This window comes from Pseudophryne corroboree (genome assembly GCF_028390025.1).
Source record: "Pseudophryne corroboree isolate aPseCor3 chromosome 3 unlocalized genomic scaffold, aPseCor3.hap2 SUPER_3_unloc_92, whole genome shotgun sequence".
Taxonomy (NCBI): Eukaryota; Metazoa; Chordata; class Amphibia; order Anura; family Myobatrachidae; genus Pseudophryne; species Pseudophryne corroboree.
Window position 1 is genome coordinate 255,314 of NW_026967588.1, and position 23,842 is coordinate 279,155.

Consider the following 23,842-nt stretch of genomic DNA (forward strand, 5'->3'; position numbering starts at 1 on the left):
AACCAGGAACTGTGTCAGTACATCAATGCACAAGAGTCCTGGGAAAGATGGTGGCTTCTTACGAAGCAATTCCATTCGGCAGATTCCATGCACAAACATTTCAGTGGGATCTGCTGGACAAATGGTCCGGATCGCATCTGCACATGCATCAGCGGATAACACTGTCACCAAGAACAAGGTTGTCTCTCCTGTGGTGGTTGCAGAGTGCCCATCTTTTAGAGGGCCGCAGATTCGGCATACAGGACTGGGTCCTGGTGACTACGGATGCCAGCCTACGATGCTGGGGAGCAGTCACACAGGGAAGAAACTTCCAGGGCGTGTGGTCAAACCTGGAGACGTCCCTTCACATAAATATACTGGAGCTAAGAGCGATCTACAATGCTCTAAGCCTGGCAAAACCGCTGCTTCAGGGTCAGCCGGTGTTGATCCAGTCGGACAACATCACGGCAGTCGCCCACGTAAACCGACAAGGCGGCACGAGAAGCAGAAGAGCAATGACAGAAGCTGCAAGGATTCTGCGCTGGGCGGAAAATCATGTCATAGCACTGTCAGCAGTGTTCATCCCGGGAGTGGACAACTGGGAAGCAGACTTCCTCAGCAGACACGACCTTCACCCGGGAGAGTGGGGACTTCATCCAGAAGTCTTCCACATGATTGTGAACCGTTGGGAAAAACCAAAGGTGGACATGATGGCGTCTCGCCTCAACAAAAAATTGGACAGATATTGCGCCAGGTCAAGAGACCCTCAGGCAATAGCTGTGGACGCTCTGGTAACACCGTGGGTGTACCAGTCAGTGTATGTGTTCCCTCCTCTGCCTCTCATACCAATGGTACTGAGAATTATACGGAAAAGGGGAGTAAGAACAATACTAGTGGCTCCGGACTGGCCAAGAAGAACTTGGTATCCGGAACTTCAAGAGATGCTCACGGAGGATCCGTGGCCTCTACCTCTAAGAAGGGATCTGCTTCAGCAGGGACCTTGTATGTTCCAAGACTTACCGCGTCTGCGTTTGACGGCATGGCGGTTGAACGCCGGATTCTAAAAGAAAAGGGCATTCCAGAGGAAGTTATTCCTACCTTGATTAAGGCTAGAAAGGAAGTGACTGTACAACATTATCACCGCATTTGGCGGAAATATGTTGCGTGGTGTGAGGCCAAGAAGGCCCCAACGGAAGAATTTCAATTGGGTCGATTCTTACATTTCCTGCAAGCAGGATTGTCTATGGGCCTAAAATTGGGGTCCATTAAAGTTCAAATTTCGGCCTTATCAATCTTCTTCCAGAAGGAATTGGCGTCAGTGCCTGAAGTACAAACTTTTGTCAAGGGTGCACTACATATACAACCCCCAATGGTGCCTCCAGTGGCACCGTGGGATTTGAACGTAGTTTTGAATTTTCTCAAATCTCATTGGTTTGAGCCTCTAAAATCGGTAGATTTAAAATACCTTACATGGAAGGTAACCATGTTATTGGCCCTGGCTTCAGCCAGGAGGGTTTCAGAGTTGGCGGCTTTATCGTACAAAAGCCCATATCTGATTTTCCATCAGGACAGGGCAGAACTGCGGACACGTCCTCATTTTCTCCCTAAGGTGGTTTCGGCTTTTCACTTGAACCAGCCTATTGTGGTGCCTGCGGCTACTAGCGACTTGGAGGACTCCAAGTTACTGGACGTTGTCAGAGCATTAAAAATATATATTTCAAGGACAGCTGAAGTCAGAAAATCTGACTCGTTGTTTATATTGTATGCACCTAACAAGATGGGTGCTCCTGCGTCTAAACAGACGATTGCACGTTGGATCTGTAGCACAATCCAACTTGCACATTCTGTGGCAGGCCTGCCACAGCCTAAATCTGTAAAGGCCCACTCCACAAGGAAAGTGGGCTCATCCTGGGCGGCTGCCCGAGGGGTCTCGGCATTACAACTTTGCCGAGCAGCTACGTGGTCAGGGGAGAACACGTTTGTAAAATTTTACAAATTTGATACTCTGGCTAAGGAGGACCTGGAGTTCTCTCATTCGGTGCTGCAGAGTCATCCGCACTCTCCCGCCCGTTTGGGAGCTTTGGTATAATCCCCATGGTCCTGACGGAGTCCCCAGCATCCACTAGGACGTTAGAGAAAATAAGAATTTACTTACCGATAATTCTATTTCTCGTAGTCCGTAGTGGATGCTGGGCGCCCATCCCAAGTGCGGATTGTCTGCAATGCTTGTACATAGTTATTGTTACAAAAATCGGGTTATTACTGTTGTTGTGAGCCATCTTTTCAGAGGCTACTTCGTTTTTTGTTATCATACTGTTAACTGGGTTCAGATCACAAGTTGTACGGTGTGATTGGTGTGGCTGGTATGAGTCTTACCCGGGATTCAAGATCCTTCCTTATTGTGTACGCTCGTCCGGGCACAGTACCTAACTGAGGCTTGGAGGAGGGTCATAGGGGGAGGAGCCAGTACGCACCATGTGATCCTAAAAGCTTTATTTAGATGTGCCCTGTCTCCTGCGGAGCCCGCTATTCCCCATGGTCCTGACGGAGTCCCCAGCATCCACTACGGACTACGAGAAATAGAATTATCGGTAAGTAAATTCTTATTTTTGACTCTTTATTTGCTGCAGCTGCTGTATAGTTCTTGTGATTTCCTCCAGCTCATTAACCAGCTGCACCAGCTCCTCATTTCATGTAACTCTCCCAGCTGCTGTAACAGTTTTTTCTCCTGCAGGGTCCACAGGTTATCCACAGGATAACATTGGGATATGATGACGCGACAGCAGATTTGCACCAAACGGTCAAAGCTTTTGGTCTCCCAGCATGCAGTGGGCCCATCCATGTATCCCCACCTCCTGGCTCAGGCAAATCAGTTTTTGTTTGGTGTGGCCGGAGCCAGTCCATGGTCAAGAGGGCTTCTGGTTTTTAGCAGCTATAAGCTTTCTTATTTTATTTTTATAGTCTTTTTCTTGAGTGATCTTTCTAAAAAGCGTCTTATACGTACCTTAGAAAGAGTCACTCCAACAAATCCCCGCTGAGTTGTGACAATGCTTACCCACGTGTACACAGTGCCTTTTTGGCGGGCGTCTGTGTCGGATATACTAGCAAGTCCAGCAGAAGTTACCAGGCTGTGGCCGGAGCATGGGGAGAAGCAGTAGCGGATCTTGCCACGGGCAAGCAGGACTTTTGCCCAGGGCGCCGCCTTCCGGAGGGCGCCGCACCATGGAAAGATCCGCTGCTACTTTGGTGCCCCCCCGCTGCCGTGGCCCGCTGTCCCGTTGTCCGTTCCGTTGTGAAGGGAAACTAGACGCTACGCGTCTAGTTTCCCTTCGTGGGCTGCCCGCAGTGAAGGGAAACTAGACGCTACATGTCTAATTTCCCTTCCTGGAGAGGACCTTCACTGTAATGAAGTGCAGTGCGCATTGACGTCATTGCGCACCGCACAGCAATGGTCCTCTCCACGAAGGGAACTAGACACTTAGCGTCTAGTTTACCTTCGTGGAGAGGACCTTTGCTGTGCGGTGCGCGATGACGTCATCGCGCACCGCACATCCTACAGCAGTACAGGGGGCGTAACTGACCACGCCCCCTGTATGAAGCCACGCCCCCAATGCCGCCCGGGGCGCCCGAAGCCCCGGAACCGGCCCTGGGGAGAAGGTAAGGCATCGGTTCTGCTTAGAGGGGAACACGGACACAGCCGCACTGTTTTGGAGGAGACTACCAAACAGTTACTGACGCGGCTGCCACCTAGGGTGCACCAGTGCTAGGCCTTAGGGATCATAGGCTCCAGAGGTAGTATGAGGCCATGATCCCTGGGACTGATGTCAGCAGTGGGGAGTCAGATGCTCCCCTAGTGACCCCTTCCCCCCGGTTCATGACTAGTTTCCTCCGAGTCTCCCTCCATAAACCGTTTTCCCGCGTCCGTCTGAGACGCTGTGTATCTAAAAGGACCCAGTCGCAGCATAGGCGGCTGTGTGACTGGTGCATCAGTGTTCACTTGGACGTCTGTGTTCACTGTAGGTTCATGGGGCGAGTGTGTACACTATTAGTGTCTGGATCCACTCAGCATTCGCTAACGTATTGATCAGTCCTGGAAGCGGGGTGAGTCTCCCTGAATCCCACTCTACTGAGCCGGGTAATACAGCACTAAGTCTCTATCTACCTTTTGAGTATGAATAGTTGGATAAGTGCCGGATGCATACGAGTCTAATAATTATTACTGTTGTTTCTTTTGCTATGCGTCTGAATACGGTTAAACTCCTATATAAGGTAATAGTTACCTAGTTACATAATTAGTGAGGCTGAAAAGAGGCAAAATGCTCGTCGGGTTCAACCTGTATTCTGTGATCAGCTGATCATATTATAATGTACCTGCTGATGTAATGGCTTAGTACCAATTGACAACAATGACTCTTACCACTCCCAGTTTAATGTCACTGTGGTAAATGCTATAACCCTGGATACTCTTTCCAGTTAGAAATGTGTCTAATCGGTTTTTAAATGCATTTACAGAGTCTGCCATTACTATCTTCTCCGGCAGGAAGTACCACATTTTTATTGCCCTTACCGCGAAGAACGCTTCCCTACATTGTGTGCGGAATTTTCTCTCCTCTAGCCTCAGCAAGTGCCCACGTGTCCTATACAAAGTCCTTTTAATAAATCCGCTGCTAGCTCCTTGTGCTGACCCTTTACGTATTTGAAGATAATAATGTCACCTCTTAGTCTCCACTTTTCTAGTGTATACATATATAACTTAGCAAGCCTTTCCTCGTACTCCAGTGTCTCTAACCCTTTAATCAGTTTAGTAGCCCGTCTTTGAACACTTTCTAGTTCTCCTATATCTGTTTTATAATATGGTGCCCAAAATTGAACACAATATTCCAGCTGTAGACGTACCAATGATTTGTACAGCGGCAGGATCAGTATCCCGGCCAGCCACACACAGGTCCATGGAAGCAGCATTATGATAACTTTTGACTCTTTATTTGCTGCAGTTGCTGTATAGTTTTTGTGATTTCCTCCAGCTCATTAACCAGCTGCACCAGCTCATTTCACATAACTCTCTCCCAGCTGCTGCAACAGTTTTTTCTCCTGCAGAGTCAGAGTCCTCAGGTTGGTCGGACATGGAGGCGGGGCTCTGAGTCCCAGCAGGGACATGCCCTTAAGCAAGAATAGTGCAACAATATTTCATGTATGTAGCAGTTAAGAACACGTCAGACAAGTGTTTATGGGTGTATTTATACACATATTTGAGCATGGTATAACATATGTAGTTACTGATTAAATTCCAAAAATGTGTTCTGATTTACATTAATGTACAAATATTATTACTGTCTTTTTTTTATATTTGAAAAATAAAAAATTTGTAATCGTTTGAGGCTAAAAATAAAAGTAAAAATATGGTTTAAACATTAAAAAAGCATGTCAATATTTAATCAACACCAGTAGTGTTTTTTTTGTCAACATATATACATATTGGCCCTCATTCCGAGCCGTTCGCTTGGTAAATTTCTTCGCATCGCAGCGATTTTCCGCTTAGTGCGCATGTGCAATGTCCGCACTGCGACTGCGCCAAGTAATTTTGCTATGAAGGTAGTATTTTTACTCACGGCTTTTTCATCGCTCAGGCGATCGTAGTGTGATTGACAGGAAATGGGTGTTTCTGGGCGGAAACAGGCCGTTTTATGGGCGTGTGGGAAAAAACGCTACCGTTTCCGGAAAAAACGCAGGAGTGGCTGGAGAAACGGGGGAGTGTCTGGGCGAACGCTGGGTGTGTTTGTGACGTCAAACCAAGAACGACAAGCACTGAACTGATCGCAGATGCCGAGTAAGTGTGGAGCAACTCTGAAACTGCAATAAAGTTTGTAATCGCAATATTGCGAATATATGGTTCGCAATTTTAAGATGCTAAGATTCACTCCCAGTAGGCGGCGGCTTAGCGTGAGCAACTCTGCTAAAATCGCCTTGCGAGCGAACAACTCGGAATGAGGGCCATTGTCTATATTAATTTATTGACACTTTTTTGTGTTTTTATTTTAAAATGCTGCATATATGTTTCTGTTATCATGCATTCATGTGTCTTAAGATATATTTATTTTATAACATAAAAACAAAAACACACTAATACAACAATCCTGTAATGTTTAGCTGAAGGAAGAGCAGAGAATTTTGGTAAGTTTGTTTGCAGAAGCTCCACTAACATTAGCATAGACTCGCAATTGCGTTCGCAACTGAGAACACGTACCAGACTGTTAATTTGCAGTAATAGCAATAAAGTTTATCAATATATGTCAGCATCACAGCTGACGGCCAATCAACAGTAGGCAGACAGTATAAATATTATCATTTGTGATGAATATGCCATTGGCACCATGCGAGCTGCCGCCTTTAGTATGCGGGAGCTTTGGCTCCTCACCATGGTCATGGACCACTGCATAGGCCTCACGGGCACATACGTGTCTAACGCCCGAAAGCATGTGGCCTATGCGGAGGTTCACAAGTGGCGGACCATTGTACAACTCGAGTGGCAGTGGTCTGACCTCCACTGCCGTCAGCCGCGTTTGCTGGTGCAGCTGCGCCACCAAATACTTGACGGTGAGTAATGCACACTGTGGCATTTCTGTTTGCATGAGAGTGTTTGTTAGCAGGTAAATGTATAGTAATATTTGCAGCCATAATTATGTGTGTTGTTTTGCCTGTAGATAGTGGTAGTGTATGTACAGTACTAGTCAAAAGTTTGGACACACCTTCTTATTCAATGGTTTTTATTTAAGTATTTTCTATATTGTAGATTAATACTGAAGACATCACAACTATGAAAGAACACATATGGAATTATGTTGTAAACAAAAAAGTGTTACTGTACATCAAACTCTGTTTTCTATTTTAGATTCCTCAAAGTAGCCCCCCTTTGCTTTGATGACAGCTTTGTACACTCTTGGCAGTCTCTCAATCAGTCTCCTGGAATGGTTTTCCAACAGTCTTGAAGGAGTTCCCAGAGGTGCTGAGCACTTATTGGCTGCTTTTCCTTCACTCTGCGGTCCAACTCATCCCACACCATCTCAATTGGGTTTAGGTCAGGTGATTGTGGAGGCCAAGTCATCTGACACAGCACTCCATCACTTTCCTTCTTGGTCAGGTAGCCCTTATATAGCCTGGAGGCGTGTTTGGGGTCATTGTCTTGTTGAAAAACAAATGATGGTCCCAGTAAGCGCAAACCAGATGGGATGGCATGACGCTGCAGAATACTGTGGTAGCCATGCTGGTTGTGTGCCTTGAATTTTGATTAAATCACCAACAGTGTCACCAGCAAAGCACCCCCACACCATCACACCTCCTCCTCCATGCTTCACAGTGGGAACCACACATGCAGAAACTAGATATGAGTGGGTTCGGATGGAACACCAGAATTAACGCCAGTTCGGTTTTATCCGGATTTTTTTTATTGGCTATCCCAAACATGTGATGTCCGTGAGCCAATAAGATGGCGTTTTGAGAACCGAGCAAATACAAGTAAACCGAACCCGCACATCTCTATCAGAAACCATCCGCTCACCTTCTCTGCGTCTCACAAAGACATGGCGGTTGGAACAAAAAATACTCAAATTTGGACTCATTAGATCAAAGTACAGTTTTCCACTTGTCTAATGTCCATTCCTTGTGTTTCTTGGCCCAAACAATTCTCTTCTTCTTGTTGTAAAATGGAGGTGGGAGTCTTCCTGGTGCTTCGTTTGGTACAGTGGCTGCCTCTTAATTTCACAAAAAGGACTTATCCCAACAAGTCCAAATTAGAACTATAGAAACAGGGGAATGTGAATAGGATGGCGCTACTGTGCCTATATAAATGTAAGTGTGGTAAATGATACAGAAAATTATATTGAATACCTATCCTAAGTTAATTATGATAACTGGAATTCCTTGATCCAATAGACATCCTCTTTTTGTGCTGTCAGAGTGGACGCACAGGGACATAGAAGACATAATGGTACGGAAATTATGTGTAGAAACTTCCAATGAAATATGTGGATGTATCTACAGTGGGGCAAAAAAGTATTTGGACAGCCACCGATTGTGCAAGTTGACCCACTTAAAAAGATGAGAGAGGTGTGTAATTTCCATCATAGGTACACTTCAACTGTGAGAGACAGAATCTGTAAAAAAAAACAAAAAAACAGGAAATCACATTGTACATTTTTTAAACAATTTACTTGTATTTTCTTGAGGAAAATAAATATTTGGACACCTACGATGCAGCAAGATTTCTGGCTCTTACAGACCTGTTACTTCTATAAGAAGCTCTTCTATCCTCCACTCGTTACCTGTATTAATGGCACCTGTTTGAACTGGTTACCTGTATAAAAGACACTTGTCCACACCCTCAGTCAGGCTACTTCCTCTCCACCATGGCCAAGATCAGAGAGCTGTCTAAGGACACCAGGGACAAAATTGTAGAGCTGCACAAGGCTGGGATGAGCTACTTGACAAAAGGCAAGCAGCTTGGTGAGAAGAGATCAACTGCTGGAACAATTATAAAAAAATGGAAGAAATACAAGATCACTGACAATCTCCCTCAACCTGGGGCTCCATGCAAGATCTCACCTCGTATCAATGATCTTGAGAGTGGTAAGTCATCAGCCAAAAACTACACGGGGGGACCTGGTCAATGACCTCAAGAGAGCTGGGACCACAGTCACAAAGGTTACCATTAGTAACACACTACATCGTCGTAGATTGAAATCCTGCAGTGCCCAAAAGGTCCCCCTGCTTAAGCCAGCACATGTCCAGGCCCATCTAAAGTTTGCCAGTGACCATCTGGATGATCCAGAGGATGACTGGGAGAATGTAATGTGGTCAGATGAGAGAAAAATCAAACTTTTTGGTATAAACTCCACTCGCCGTGTTTGGAGGGAGAAGAATGATGAATGGCATCCCAAGAACACCATACCCACTGCGAAGCATGGGGGTGGAAACATCATGCTTTGGGGCTGCTTTTCTGCAAAGGGGATAGGACGACTGATCCGTATTAAGGAGAAGATGAATCGGGCCATGTATCGTGAGATTTTGGGCAAAAATCTCCTTCCCTCAGTAAGAGCATTGAAGATGGAACGTGGCTGGGTCTTCCAGCATGACAATCACCCCAAACACACTGCACGGGCAACTGAGTGGCTCCGTAAGAAGCATTTCAAGGTCCTGGAGTGGTCTAGCCAGTCTTTAGCCCTCAACCCAGTAGAAAATCTGTGGAGGGAGTTGAACGTCCGTGTTGCCCAGTGACAGCACCAAAACATGACAGATCTAGAGAAAATCTGCATGGAAGAGTAGGCCAAAATACCTGCTACAATGTGTGCATACCTGGTCAAGAACTACAGGAAACGTTTGACCTCTGTAATTGCCAACCGAGGTTATATTACAAAGTATTGAGTTAAACTTTTTGAATGTCCAAATATTTATTTTCCGCAAGAATATACAAATAAATTGTTTAATAATCATACAATGTGATTTCCAGATTCTGTCTCTCACAGTTGAAATGTATGATGGAAATTACAGACCTCTCTCATCTTTATAAGTGGGTCAACTTGCACAATTGGTGGCTGTCCAAATACTTTTTTGCCCCACTGTATTTTCAAGATTATTCCATACATGAGATTATAATGCGGTACTCCTTATGAAAGTGAATGATCTTTTTTTAGTAGATTAGAGGTGGTGTACCTCACTTACACAATATAATGTGCTATAACCCTTATAATGGTTTCTTTATATCTTAACCCCACAAATAAGATATGCAGGTGATCTTAGGAACAGCATACCTCACTTACATAGTGAGGAACAGTATAACACACATCAAGGTATCGTTATAAGGTACGTCTCAAGCGTACCATTACTCACAATGAATACAGCATAACTCCACATATAAAGGTCTCTTTGCATCAAATAGACTTGTACAGTGATGCAATAAAGGTATAATTTATTTCACCAATGGTTTAAAATAGTTGTAAAAATAAACACACAAGCCTTAGGGAGGCTGTGCGAGATCCCAGCAAGGAATATATGATTTTGTTAAGCTGAGGTTCGGTAACGAAGCTCCAAATCCCAAATATATAGAAAGAAAATAGGTTTTACCTTACATGGGAGACACACATCCACCTCACCTGTGCAAAGACCTCCTTTGGGCAACACATTTCGAGTCTGCAGTGACTTTTTCAAGGCATGCCTTGAGTCACCCCAGACTCGAAACGCATACAGAAAGAGTCCCCCTCCCCCCCATAATGTCATCCCACTATTCACACGAGCACACAATCAGACATAGCCACAATCACAAGTACATACAGTCACTACTGGTGGTTCTGGGCTCCGGCCAGTGCAAGGGAAATCGCACAGTCACAATGGCAGCGTGTGTACCCACCTTTACACACCAGATGGGGTATTTATACACAGCAACACTGATATTATGTGGACACAAAAGTAACAATACAAGTGACACATTAACAGGAAACTGTTTCTGTCACCATAGCGACAATTATCTGGAAATAAGATAATACACAGACACATAAAAAGACTCAACGGAAAACTTTTGTTTTTAAACGACTTTATTTCATATCTTTAATACACAGATTTTTCTCTATATTTTAAACTTAAAAATACTTTTCTCTGCACAACAGCCTATGGGGGTCATTCAGACCCAGCCACAATAGCGGCCCACAGCAGTTTGCTGGTGGTGGCAAAATGCACATGCGCAGCGGCTGCACAGACACACACATTGTGATCACATCCCTGAGGGGTGAACGTGGGCGGGCCGAGACCATTTTCCGGGGGGCTGCGTGATGTCACATCTGCGTTCATCTCTGATTAACCCCCTATAAGCTTCCAGAGTGCACCTCATATCTCATCTTTTCCTCAATTTTTGCAAGTTAATTCAAATGATATGAGATCGGTAGCAGCACTACTTTCAGTATTACACAGAACACACATAAAGGCTGACACAGAAAATAACAGTAACACATACAAGGGATTAATTAGAAATAAGGAAGCATAATCATCAAGTCTAAATATCAACTGATTCTGTGCGGGACCCATACACCTCTTTACTGCCTCCAGCATCCCCTGGTACTGCACTGCGGCCATCCGCCCTGACTCCCACTACCACCACCAGCCCTATCTCCCTAAAACCTTTCCCCCACTACTGCCAATCACCCTGTCTCCCCCACTACTTCCACCCACCGTCTCCCCCCACTACTGCCACCGTCTCCCCTACTGCTCGCCACCCTGTGTCCCCCCTCTTCTACTTCAGCGCTGCTTGGGGACAATATTACCCACAGACAGCGCCTCCAGCAGCCCCCACTACAGCAATAGTGCCACCCACCCTGTCTCCCTTCAGAACTGCTTGGGGATTCTTGGTACTGCTGGTAACAGGCCTTCATCTGTAGATGGAAGTAACCAAGGCAGTAAGGAGGCAGAAGCTGCTTCTGTAACCTGTGACCCTGGTCATGTAGGATTGAGAGTCAGTAAGATTATGTAGTAGAGTCACCATCTTCCAGGCAGCCGGTGAAGGGAGCAGAGAATGGATGTTATGTGGCAGGAACGGGCTGGTTAGGTAACAGCCTGGCTGCTGTATTCTGTACAAGCTACAAGCGCTGCAAATTCTATTGCTGGGAGACCCAGGTAGAGGACATTGCAGTAGTCTATGTGTGATGATACAAGTGCATGTATGACTGTAGGTAGATCTTCTGAGGGAAATAAGTACTGGAGTATGGCTATGTTCCTCAGATGAGGATCCGATTGTGGCTGATACTTGATGTCTAAGTGTCACTCCACCATCCAGGACAACAAGGTTACGCACAGGATCAGCATTTTGTAACTCCGAACTCACAAGCGTAAGTCTGGTTGGTAGGCAAACCTGAGCTGTAGCCCTGCCCTTTGTTGGTGAGCTTCTATAATAAAGACCTGTTTCACCAGGACTGAGTCACAGCCAACTGGCATCACCCACACCTGGAGCTCAGCTAGACAACCATTTAGGATTGGTACTGGGCTCTCAGTACCCAGAGCAAAAGACAAGTCATCTGCATAGCAGTGGTAGATGAGGACATGACACCTGATTATTTCACCCTGCGGTAGCATGTATATTGCAAAAAGCATAGGATAGGATGAGAACCTTGAAGAACGCATGGCAATGATAAGTATACTCTAGAAGATTAAAATAGTTCCTCACCTGAGTGGTCTATTGTGTGCAATATGAGATGATTTATTTCTCAGAGTATGGAAATGGCCTCTCATCTGTGTGACTTCTCTGATGTATAACAAGATCTGATTTCTGTGCAAAACATTTCCCACACTCAGAACATGGAAATGGCCTCTCACCTGTGTGACTTCTCTGATGTCTAACAAGATGCGATTTGTTTGTAAAATCTTTTCCACACACAGAACATGGAAATGGTTTCTCACCTGTATGATTTCGCTGATGTTTAACAAGATCTGATTTGTGTGCAAAACATTTCCCACACTCAGAACATGGAATTAGCCTCTCACCTGTGTGGCTTCTCTGATGTCTAACAAGATGCGATTTGTATGTAAAACATTTCCCACACTCATAACATGGAAATGGCCTCTCACCTGTGTGACTTCTCTGATGTTTAACAAGATCTGATTTCTGTGCAAAACATTTCCCACACTCAGAACATGGAAATGGCTTCTCACCTGTGTGACTTCTGTGATGTATAACAAGACGTGATTTAAGGATAAAACATTTTCCACACTCAGAACATAGAAATGGCTTCTCACCTGTGTGACTTCTCTGATGTGTAACAAGACTTGATTTGTGTGCAAAACATTTCCCACACTCAGAACATGGAAATAGATTCTCACCTGTGTGACTTCTTTGATGTATAACAAGATGTGATTTCTGGATAAAACATTTCTCGCACTCAGAGCAAGAAAATGGCCTCTCACCTGTGTGACTTCTTTGATGTATAACAAGATCTGATTTGTGTACAAAACATTTCCCACACTCGGAACATGGAAACGGCTTCTCACCTGTGTGACTTCTTTGATGTATAACAAGATGTGATTTAAGGATAAAACATTTACCACACTCAGAACATGGAAATGGCTTCTCATCTGTGTGAGTTCTCTGATGTGTAACAAGACTTGATTTGTGTGCAAAACATTTCCCACACTCAGAACATGGAAATAGATTCTCAGCTGTGTGACTTCTTTGATGTATAACAAGATATGATTTCTGGATAAAACATTTCCCACACTTAGAGCAAGAAAATGGCCTCTCACCTGTGTGATTTCTGTTATGTCTAACAAGATGTAATTTGTTTGCAAAACATTTCCCACACTCAGAACATGGAAACGGCTTCTCACCTGTGTGACTTCGCTGATGTATAACAAGATCTGATTTGTGTGCAAAACATTTCCCACACACAGAACATGGAAATGGCTTCTCACCTGTGTGATGTCTCTGATGTTTAATAAGATCTGATTTTTGTGCAAAACATTTCCCACACTCAGAACATGGAAATGGCTTCTCACCTGTGTGATGTCTCTGATGTCTAACAAGATCTGATTTGTATGGAAAACATTTCCCACACTCAGAACATGGAAATGGCCTTTCACCTGCCTTACTTATCTGTGGGTTAATAGGCTGTGTGTGATCAAGAGAACATTTCCCAGGATCAGAGGGATCAGCTGATAGAGCTAGATGTATAATTGGGGTAATGGGGTTATCTCCTGGAGATTTCTGTCTACTGTCATTATCTTTTATTTCACAATCCGGAGATAACATTAGATGTCCTTCTGAGATATTCCTGCTTGTGTGTCCATCTGCTTGAAATAAAACACATTATGGTAATGTGATATTTTCTGTAACAATATTAATCTTGTAAACAATAGAAGACGACTCTCTGGGACACTTAATTGTAAATGTGTGTGTATAATAAAACATAACTTTTAATGAAGGCTTTATAATATTGTGTCTCAGACTATCATTGTGTCCACCCTCCTGAGAACACTCACAATAACAAATGTAATATTATAATAAGACTTAGATATATCTCTCTCTTGTACTGGTAACTAACCATGAAGAATAAATGGAGATGTAGTCACTCGCCAAGTCCTATGTCAGCACCAATGTAAAACAATGGATGGGGAACATATCGTATGAATTGGAGACTCTAGATGAACAATAACATCAGTCATATGAGTTGATGGATCAGAGAAATGTCTCCTAACGTTACTCCTGGAAGCATTGGTAAGGTAGCATTCCTTTATGTGTGTGCTCATAAGCTGGTAAGCCTGTACATGTGTTACCCATATATAAGGTATATTGCTACAGCAGAGTAGGTGTGGAACAAGGTACTTTACATGCAATACACCATATCATATCCTGTAATCATCATCATCTGCTAGGTTATAATCTACTTTCTTTTGCGTCCTGGAGGATGCTGGGGTCCATTTAGTACCATGGGGTATAGACAAGTCCTTTGGGAGCCACTGGCACTTTAAGAGTTTAATACTGTGGGCTGGCCCCTCCCTCTATGCCCCTCCTACCAGACTCAGTTTAGAAAATGTGCCCGGAGGAGCCGGTCACAGCTAGGGGAGCTCCTAGGACTTTTCTTAGTTTTTTATTTTCTAGAGTTAGTTAGGTTACAGGAAAGCTCCTGGCAACAGCCTCCCTGCTTCGTGGGACTAAGGGGGAGGAGTAGGAACCAACTTCCTGAAGAGTTAATGGTTCTCTACTCTGCTGACAGGACACTGAGCTCCTGAGGGTGCTGATCGCAAGACCATGAGGCAAGTGCTCACTCCCGTAGCACAGCCGCCACTACCTAACAGAGCCAGAAGAAAGAAAAGTGAGTACAGTGCCAGCGTCCCGGTTAGCAGCAGGGTATGGCAGCACAAGGGTGGGAGCGCAGCTCTGACAGGCTGCGCTCCAGGAAGGCTCAGCAACACACAGTGTAGGCGCTTTGAGGGGCGTCCTGAGCCAGCACGGATAAACCCTACACTGGTCACGCAGCTAACAGGGGCTAATCCCCCTGTTATCACTAAAATCCTCAGGCCATTATAAACAATTAGTGCGGGAAGCCGGGCACCATTATAAGGGGCGGGGCTTCCTCTCAGAGCGGATCCAGCACTAACCAGCGCCATTTTCTCCCTGCAGATTATAGGAACTAGGACACTGACAGGGAGCGCTGCCCTCCCTATTAAGGTCAGTCAGTCAGCGCCGGGCTTTTATCATAATAACTACCTACAGGGGCGCTGTGTGGCTGGCTCCTTATATTCTGTGACTCTCTGAAGGTACTCTGGGGGAAACTGTGTCTGACATTTTCCTGTGTGTGTGTGTAAGTGTGTATATCCACATTACCATGTCTAAGGACTCTGTGTCCTGTGCTGCAAAGTGTGTATATTCTCCTGAGGAGTCTATACCATGTAATCAGGACTGCAATATCCTGTCTCAGCCTTCTGAATCTGAACACCCATGGGTGGATTCTTTAAGGGGAATGATATCCCAGATTTCAACAAGGATGTCACATACTGAGAAAGAGATGCAGTTTTTGAGACAATCTGTAGTGGGTATGAAGTATTCAGCTCCCACTACTTCATCTAATACCCCACCTACATACCCCAAAAACATATACTTTCCCAGATAATGCAAGCTGACACTGATACCGACTCTGATACAGGGGACGGTGATGGGGATATGCAGGGGGAGGTGCATCTATTGCTAAAGGGGTGCAGCTAATGATTGAAGCCATTAGGGATGTTTTGCATATTTCTGAGAAGGTTCCAGGACAAGTAGAAGAATCTTATATTACAGTAAATAAGAAATCCTTGCTTACCTACCCTGCTTCTAAGGAGTTAAACTCTTTGTTTGAAAAATCCTAGGAAAACCCAGAGAAAAAATTCCAGATCCCTAAAAAAATTCTCATTGCTTTCCCTTTCCCTGAAGAGGATAGGAAGAAGTGGGAAAACTCACCTACAGTAGATGCTTCTGTATCTAGGCTGTCTAAAAAGGTGGTTTTACCTGTCCCTGATTCAACCGCCTTAAAGGAGCCGGCTGACTGCAAGATTGAGACTACGCTCAAATCACTGTAAACTGCTACAGGCATGGCTTTAAGGCCCACTATTGCTTGTGCGTGGATTTCTAAAGCCATAGTAAAGTGGTCAGGCACATTACTAGAGGATTTAGATACTATGTATAGGAGTGACATTGACTTTTTACGTCACATACAGGATTCTGCAGGTTTCATGGTGGAGGCCATGAAGGACATTGGCCTGCTACTTCTATGGCTGTCTCGGCACGCAGGGGACTCTGGCTACGCCAATGGACTGCGGATGCAGAATCCAAGAAAAGTGTGGAGAACCTGCCATTCACAGGTCAGGCACTATTTGGGAATGCATTGTATGCATGGATTTCCACGGCGACTGCAGGTAAGTCGACATTTCTTCCCTCCGCAGCACCACCAGCTAGGAAATCTTATCCTACACCTACACTGCAGTCCTTTTGGACCGCAAAATTTAAAAAATCCAAACCCCCTCCCACCTTCTTTAGTGGAGGTCAGGGAAGATCCAAAAAACCTCACCAACATGTTCCCAGGAACAGAAACCAGGTTTTGCTTCCTCCAAACACTCAGAATGACAGTGGACATCTCAGCCTGCAGATCAGGCAGGTGGGAGTGAGACTAAAAGATTTCAGTCACGTCTGGGCGTCATCATGCCTAGACCCCTGGGTGACAGATATTGTTACCCAGGGGTACAGACTGTACAGACTGGAGTTTCAGGAACTCCCACCTCACAGATTCTTCAAATCATGCTTACCAGCTTCGCTGACAGAAAGTGCTATTCTACAGGAAGCCATTCACAAATTGGTACAAACAAATGTCAATGTTTCAGTTCCACCTCACCCAAAAACCAAGGGTTATTACTCAAACCTGTTTGTGGTACCAAAACCGGATGGTTCGTTAAGGCCTATATTGAACCTGAAGTCGTTGAACCCCTAACTTGAGGGTTTTCCAAAACAAGAAGGAGTCTCTGAGAGCGGTGATCTCAGGTCTGGAGGAGGGGGAATTCCTAGTATCCCTGGATATCAAGGATGCGTACCTTCACATTCTGATCTGGCCACCTCACCAAGCCTATCTACGGTTTGCACTACAGGACTGTCACTACTAGTTCCAGACATTGCCATTTGGCCTCTCCACAGCACCGAGGGTGTTCACCAAGGTCATGGCGGAGATGATGCTCCTCCTACGCAAACAGGGAGTGAACATAATTCCATATCTGGATGAACTGCTGATAGAGGCATCTTCCAAGGAGAAGCTGTTGCAGAGTATTGCGCTCACAACAACTACTCTGGGATCATGAGTGGATCCTAAACCTTCCAAAGTCACATTTGGAACCGACAAGGAGATTGCCCTTCCTGGGGATGATACTCGACACAGAAGTGCAGAGGGTGCATCTACCGCTGGAGAAAGCGTTGGTCATCCAATCAATGGTCCGAGATGACTTGAAACCTCCCCGGGTATCGGTTCATCGGTGCATTCGCCTTCTGGGGAAGATGGTAGCCTCCTACGAGGCTCTACAATACGGCAGATTCCATGCACAGTTCTTCCAGCTGGATCTCCTGGACAAGTGGTCGGGATCTCATCTTCACATGCACCGGCGGATATGCCTGTCGCCGAAAGCCAGAAATTCACTACTCTGGTTGCTGCAAACTTCGCACCTGCTCGAGGGCCGCAGGTTCGGGATTCAGACTTGGATTCTTCTAACTACGGATGCAAGCCTCAAAGGTTGGGGAGTAGTCACCCAGGGGGAAAACTTCCAAGGAAAGTGGTCAAGCCAGGAATTGGTCCTTCCAATAAACATTCTGGAATTAAAGGTCATATACAAATGGCCATCTACAAGCGGGCACCTGCTCGAGGGCCGCATGTTCGGGATTCAGACTTGGATTCTTCTAACCACGGATGCAAGCCTCAAAGTTTGGGGAGTAGTCACCCAGAGAGAAAACTTCCAAGGAAAGTGGTCAAGCCAGGAATTGGTCCTTCCAATAAACATTCTGGAACTAAAGGTCATATACAAATGGCCTTCTACAAGCGGCTCATCTTCTGCAAGATCGAGTCATTCCGGTTTAGTCGGACAACATCACAGTGGTGTACTACATAAATAGGCATGGTGGAACGAAGAGCAGAGCTGCAATGTTAGAGGGAACAAGAATCCTCCGCTGGGCAGAAAGACACACTGGCACTGTCGGCGATCTTCATTCCGGGAGTGGACAACTGGGAAGCGGACTTCCTCAGCAGACACCAGGAGAATGGAGCCTCCACCCGGAGGTATTTACAGAGGTAACAAGCCGATGGGGTGTACCTCAGATAGACATGATGGCCTCTCGCCTCAACAAGAAGCTTTGGAGGTACTGTTCCAGGTCACGAGACCCACAGGCAGTGGCGGTGGACGCCCTGGTGACTCCGTGGGTGTTCCACTCAGTGTATGTGTTCCCTCCACTTCCAGTCATCCCAAGGATTCTCAAACTAATAAAAAGATCAAGAGTTCCGGTGATCATCATTGCTCTGAACTGGCCAAGGCGGACTTGGTACGCGGATTTTCTGGCATTAGTGCTGGAGGATCCAAGGCCTCTTCCTCTTCACGAGGACCTTCTACTGCAGGGGCTGTTTACCTATCAAGACTTACCCCAGCTACGTTTGACGGCATGGAGGTTGAACGCCAGATCTTAGCTCAGAAGGGTATTCCAAATAAGGTTATTCCTACTCTGATCCAAGCTAGGAAGGGAGTAACGTCTAATTATTACAATCGGCTTTGGAAAAAGTATGTGTCTTGGTGTGAATCCAAAAAGTTTCCTACGGTGGAGTTTCAACTGGGACATTTTCTCCTCTTTCTGCAAGCAGGTGTGGATGTTGACCTACGCTTGGGTTCCCATCAAGGTCTAGATTTTGGCATTGTCTATGTTCTTCCAGAAACAATTGGCTGCTATCCCTGAGGTTCAGACTTTCTTGAAGGGAGTTCTGCACATCCAACCACCCTTTGTGCCTCCTATGGCACCTTGGGATCTTAACGTGGTGCTGTAGTTCCTGCAATCGGATTGGTTCGAACCTTTACAGGAGGTGGACGTAAAGTTTCTTACTTGGAAGGCGGTCACGTTAGCCTTGGCTTCTGCCAGACGTGTGTCAGAATTGGGGGCATTGTCGCACAAGAGCCCCTACTTGATTTTCCATGAGGATAGAGCTGAGCTCAGAACGCGTCAGCAATTTCTCCCTAAGGTTGTGTCGGCTTTTCATATAAACCAACCTATTGTGGTGCCAGTGGCTACTGACACCTCAATTACCTCAAAGTCCTTGGATGTCGTGCAGGCTTTGAAAATCTATGTGAAGAGAACTACTCGTCACAGGAAGTCGGACGCACTATTTGTACTTTATGATCCCAACAAGATTGGGTGTCCTGCTTCTAAGCAGACAATTTCACGCTGGATCAGGCGTACTATCCAGCATGCTTAATCCATGGCAGGATTGCCAATTCCAAAATCTGTTCAGACCCACTCTACCCGTAAAGTAGGTTCTTCCTGGGCAGCTGCCCGGGGTGTCTCGGCTATTCAGCATTGCCGAGCAGCTACTTGGTCAGGGTCGAACACGTTTGCTAAGTTTTACAAGTCTTATACTTTGGCCTCTGAGGACCTCAAGTTTGGTCAATCAGTTCTGCAGGAACCTCAGCACTCTCCCTCCTGTACTGGGAGCTTTGGTACATCCCCATGGTACTAAATGGACCCCAACATCTTCTAGGACGTAAGAGAAAATAGGATTTTAATTACCTACCGGTAAATCCTTTTCTCGTAGTCCGTAGAGGATGCTGGGCGCCTGCCCTGTGTTACGTATTACTGCATTGTTACTTAGTTCAGTATTGTTGCTTCAGCCGTTGCTGAATTATTCCAAGTTGGTTAGTTTGGCTTTCCTTTTTGTTATGTGTGAGCTGGTGTGAATCTCACCACTATCTGTGTATTTCCTTCTCTCAAAGTATGTCTGTGTTCTCGGGCACAGTTTCTAGACTGAGTCTGGTAGGAGGGGCATAGAGGGAAACCAGCCCACACTATTAAACTCTTAAAGTGCCAGTGGCTCCCAAAAGAACGGTCTATACCCCATGGTACTAAATGGACCCCAGCATCCTCTACAGACTACGAGAAAAGGATTTTTGGTAGGTAATTAAAATCCTATTTTTACATCATCAGTGTTTTACCTCTATATTCTCAATAGTAATAAGGATGATGTGTGTACGGTAAGTATGATATAGAGAATTACATATCAGAATCTATACAGCTGCCGCCATACTTCTGCTTCTCATACGTGTGCTAATGGCAGCAGTGTACATCTGAGTGAGAGTGCAGGGAAGACAGCAGAGTCTGATGAGAAAGAGATTGGATCTGCCTTTGCAGGGATGTACCACACCTGTCACCCCTGTTAGTATATAAAATAATAAATAAGAGGAGCGTGGTCCATCCAGACGTGCTTTCTGGAGCTCACCTCACTAAGTGACTTCTTATCTACCCTACCTGATAGCTGTCAGCCACTGCTGGGACCAAGACCCAATCTATTAAGTCACCTACTCCTACTGCCCTAAAGCCGCTCGCTCCGCTCACTCTGGGCACCGTTCATTGCCGCAGCCTAGTGACGCCTATGAAGCCATGGGCTGTATTCTGGGGCTATGTGCGCCCAGTCTTTCCTGTACGCTCCAGACACCTGACTTGGAGGTGCTTTTGGCTCAGGCAGGAGTACTTGCTCTTCAGATAACATGGGTGCTCAGCTCCCGCTACTGCTGGGGACAGAACGGGCTGCCCACAGTCACCGGAGCCCAGCGGTGATATTGGGAAGTGAGATGACTGCCATTTTGGATCCTGGTGCCCGGCCATCACATGCTTTGCCTTCTGCCTTCAATAAGGTTTAATATAAATATGTGTCCTGATGGCCGGACCGGGGTCACTACACTAAATTGAAGCATTTGCCTGGAGGTGAAACTACCTTCTATTTATATGGTACCACTATAATCACCTTCCTCTCAGTCTACATGCAGAGCCCAGTATCAAGTATCGTCTGAGTACAGCTCATTACACTCTGATTACAACCTCACAGTATATTATTTTGTGGATTTATTCACTGAATATATACTGCTCAAAAAATAAAGGGAACACTAAAATAACACATCCTAGATCTGAATGAATGAAATATTCTTATTAAATACTTTGTTCTTTACATAGTTGAATGTGCTGACAACAAAATCACACAAACATTATCAATGGAAATCAAATTTATTAACCCATGGAGGTCTGGATTTGGAGTCACCCTCAAAAGTAAAGTGGAAAAACACACTACAGGCTGATCCAACTTTGATGTAATGTCCTTAAAACAAGTCAAAATGAGGCTCAGTAGTGTGTGTGGCCTCCACGTGTCTGTATGACTTCCCTACAATACCTGGGCATACTCCTGATGAGGTGGCGGATGGTCTCCTGAGGGATCGTCTCCCAGACCTGGACTAAAGCATCCGCCAACTCCCGGACAGGCTGTGGTACAACGTGGCATTGGTGGATGGAGCGAGACATGATGTCCCAGATGTGCTCAATTGGATTCAGGTCTGGGGAACGGGCGGGCCAGTCCATAGCATCAATGCCTTCATCTTGCACGAACTGCTGACACATTCCAGCCACATGAGGTCTAGCATTGTCTTGCATTAGGAAGAACCCAGGGCCAACCGCACCAGCATATGGTCTCACAAGGGGTCTGAGGATCTCATCTCAGTACCTAATGGCAGTCAGGCTACCTCTGGCGAGCACATAGAGGGCTGTGCGGCCCCCCAAAGAAATGCCACCCCACACCATTACTGACCCACTGCCAAATCGGTTATGCTGGAGGATTTTGCAGGCAGCAGAACGTTCTCCTTGGCGTCTCCAGACTCTGTCACGTCTGTCACATGTGCTCAGTAAGAACCTGCTTTCATCTGTGAAGAGCACAGGGCACCAGTGGCGATTTTGCCAATCTTGGTGTTCTCTGGCAAATGCCAAACGTCGTGCACGGTGTTGGGCTGTAAGCACAACCCCCACCTGTGGGCGTCGGGCCCTCATACCACCCTCATGGAGTCTGTTTCTGATCGTTTGAGTAGACACATGCACATTTGTGGCTTGCTGGAGGTCACTTTGCAGGGCTCTGGCAGTGCTCCTCCTGTTCCTCCTTGCACAAAGTCGGAGGTAGCGGTCCTGCTGCTGGGTTGTTGCCCTCCTACGGCCTACTCCACATCTCCTGATGTACTGGCCTGTCTCCAGGTAGCGCCTCCATGCTCTGGACACTACACTGACAGACACAGCAAACCTTCTTGCCACAGCTCGCATTGATGTGCCATCCTGGATGAGCTGCACTACCTGAACCACTTGTGTGCGTTGTAGGGAGGTCATACAGGCACGTGGAGGTAACACAGACTACTGAGCCTCATTTTGACTTGTTTTAAGAACATTATATCAAAGTTGGATCAGTCTGTAGTGTGTTTTTCCACTTTAATTTTGAGGGTGACTCCAAATCCAGACCTCTATGGGTTAATAAATTTGATTTGTATTGATCATTTTTGTGTGATTTTGTTGTGAGCACATTCAACTATGTAAAGAACAAAGTATTTAATAAGAATATTTCATTCAGATCTAGGATGTGTTATTTTAGTTTTCCCTTTATTTTTTTGAGCAGTGTATTTTGCCATTTGTGTCTCTCTGTGCTGAGTACTTCACGTCTGTGATCACGCTGACGTCTAGTGGAATTTCTCGGTCATTACTGTGTTATTTGAGTTGCATTACATCATGTTTACTTGAAATTTTGGCTCGGATACCCCCGTCACCCCGACTAAGAATGTAATTTTGAACTGAGTCATCTTGATGTAACCTCCTGACAGCGTACTACTGCTCCTTTTATTTATAGATCTTTGTATTTTCCTATCTCTGAGAGGTCAGTCTCTTTGTTGCCGGCTTATCATGCTTCCAAAAAAGGTTAAAAAGGTACCAAATCGGTCCCACCTGTCCATCTCTTTGGTACCTCAAATTCAGGTGGTCCTTCTGAGACCGCTACAACATCATCTGCTTCTTCTTGTCAGACGCACAGCCCAGCTGTAATGGCTGAAGACATCTTAAGACACTCTAGATGGTCCTGTTACTCTACGCTCTATACATTCTATGTTATCTAGATTTAAGGACTGAAATAACCTCAGAACTTAACTCTAATATTCAAGCTTTGAGGTCCAGTATCAGTGAGATTGGCACTCGTACAGACTAAGATGAAAGAGATTGTTGCGTCTCACAAAGATCTGATTTCAGCACATGACACCCTTCAGGAAGACATGGTCTCTATTTGTGATAAAGTCATTGATTTAGAAGACAGGTCTCGGAGAAATAATATCAGAATAATGGGCGTTCTGGATTCTGTTACAAATGCTGAGCTCTATGATTATGCCACGGTCCTCTTTTCAGAAACTTTCACAGAAGGCTTCTGCCGCTGACCTTCTTATTGATAGGATCCATAGACTCCCAAAGTACAAACAGGCTCCTATCCAAGCACCGAGGGACACTCTGCTCAGGGTCCACTTTTTTCATATTAAAGAACGCATTCTACAGGCTTCTTTGTATTCCTCGTCCACAGCTGAGTGCCTGAATAATCTGTAGATATTTCTCCTGTGACGCTGGCCAAAAAGCGTCTATTCCACCCAAGGAAATGTGCAATACAAATGCGAAACGGCGCCTTCGCAGTGATACCTTCAACCGAGGATGGCCCTGCTATACTGAAAACATAGGATATTAATACCTACCGGTAAATCCTTTTCTCGTAGTCTGTAGGGGATACTGGGA

The 23,842-nt window shown here is 45.5% G+C and overlaps 1 protein-coding gene across 1 annotated transcript in view; it reads right to left on the minus strand.

Annotated features, from left to right (window-relative positions):
• The window catches only part of LOC134984913 (zinc finger protein 8-like), a 41,367-nt gene that overhangs the window by 4,944 nt on the left and 12,581 nt on the right, over positions 1-23,842 (minus strand). The window contains exons 2-3 of the mRNA XM_063950383.1: positions 13,532-13,800; positions 12,331-12,427 (exon numbers count right to left, since the gene is read on the minus strand). Of these exons, the coding sequence (XP_063806453.1) occupies positions 12,331-12,427; positions 13,532-13,800 (366 nt within the window). The remainder of the gene's footprint in view (positions 1-12,330; positions 12,428-13,531; positions 13,801-23,842) is intronic.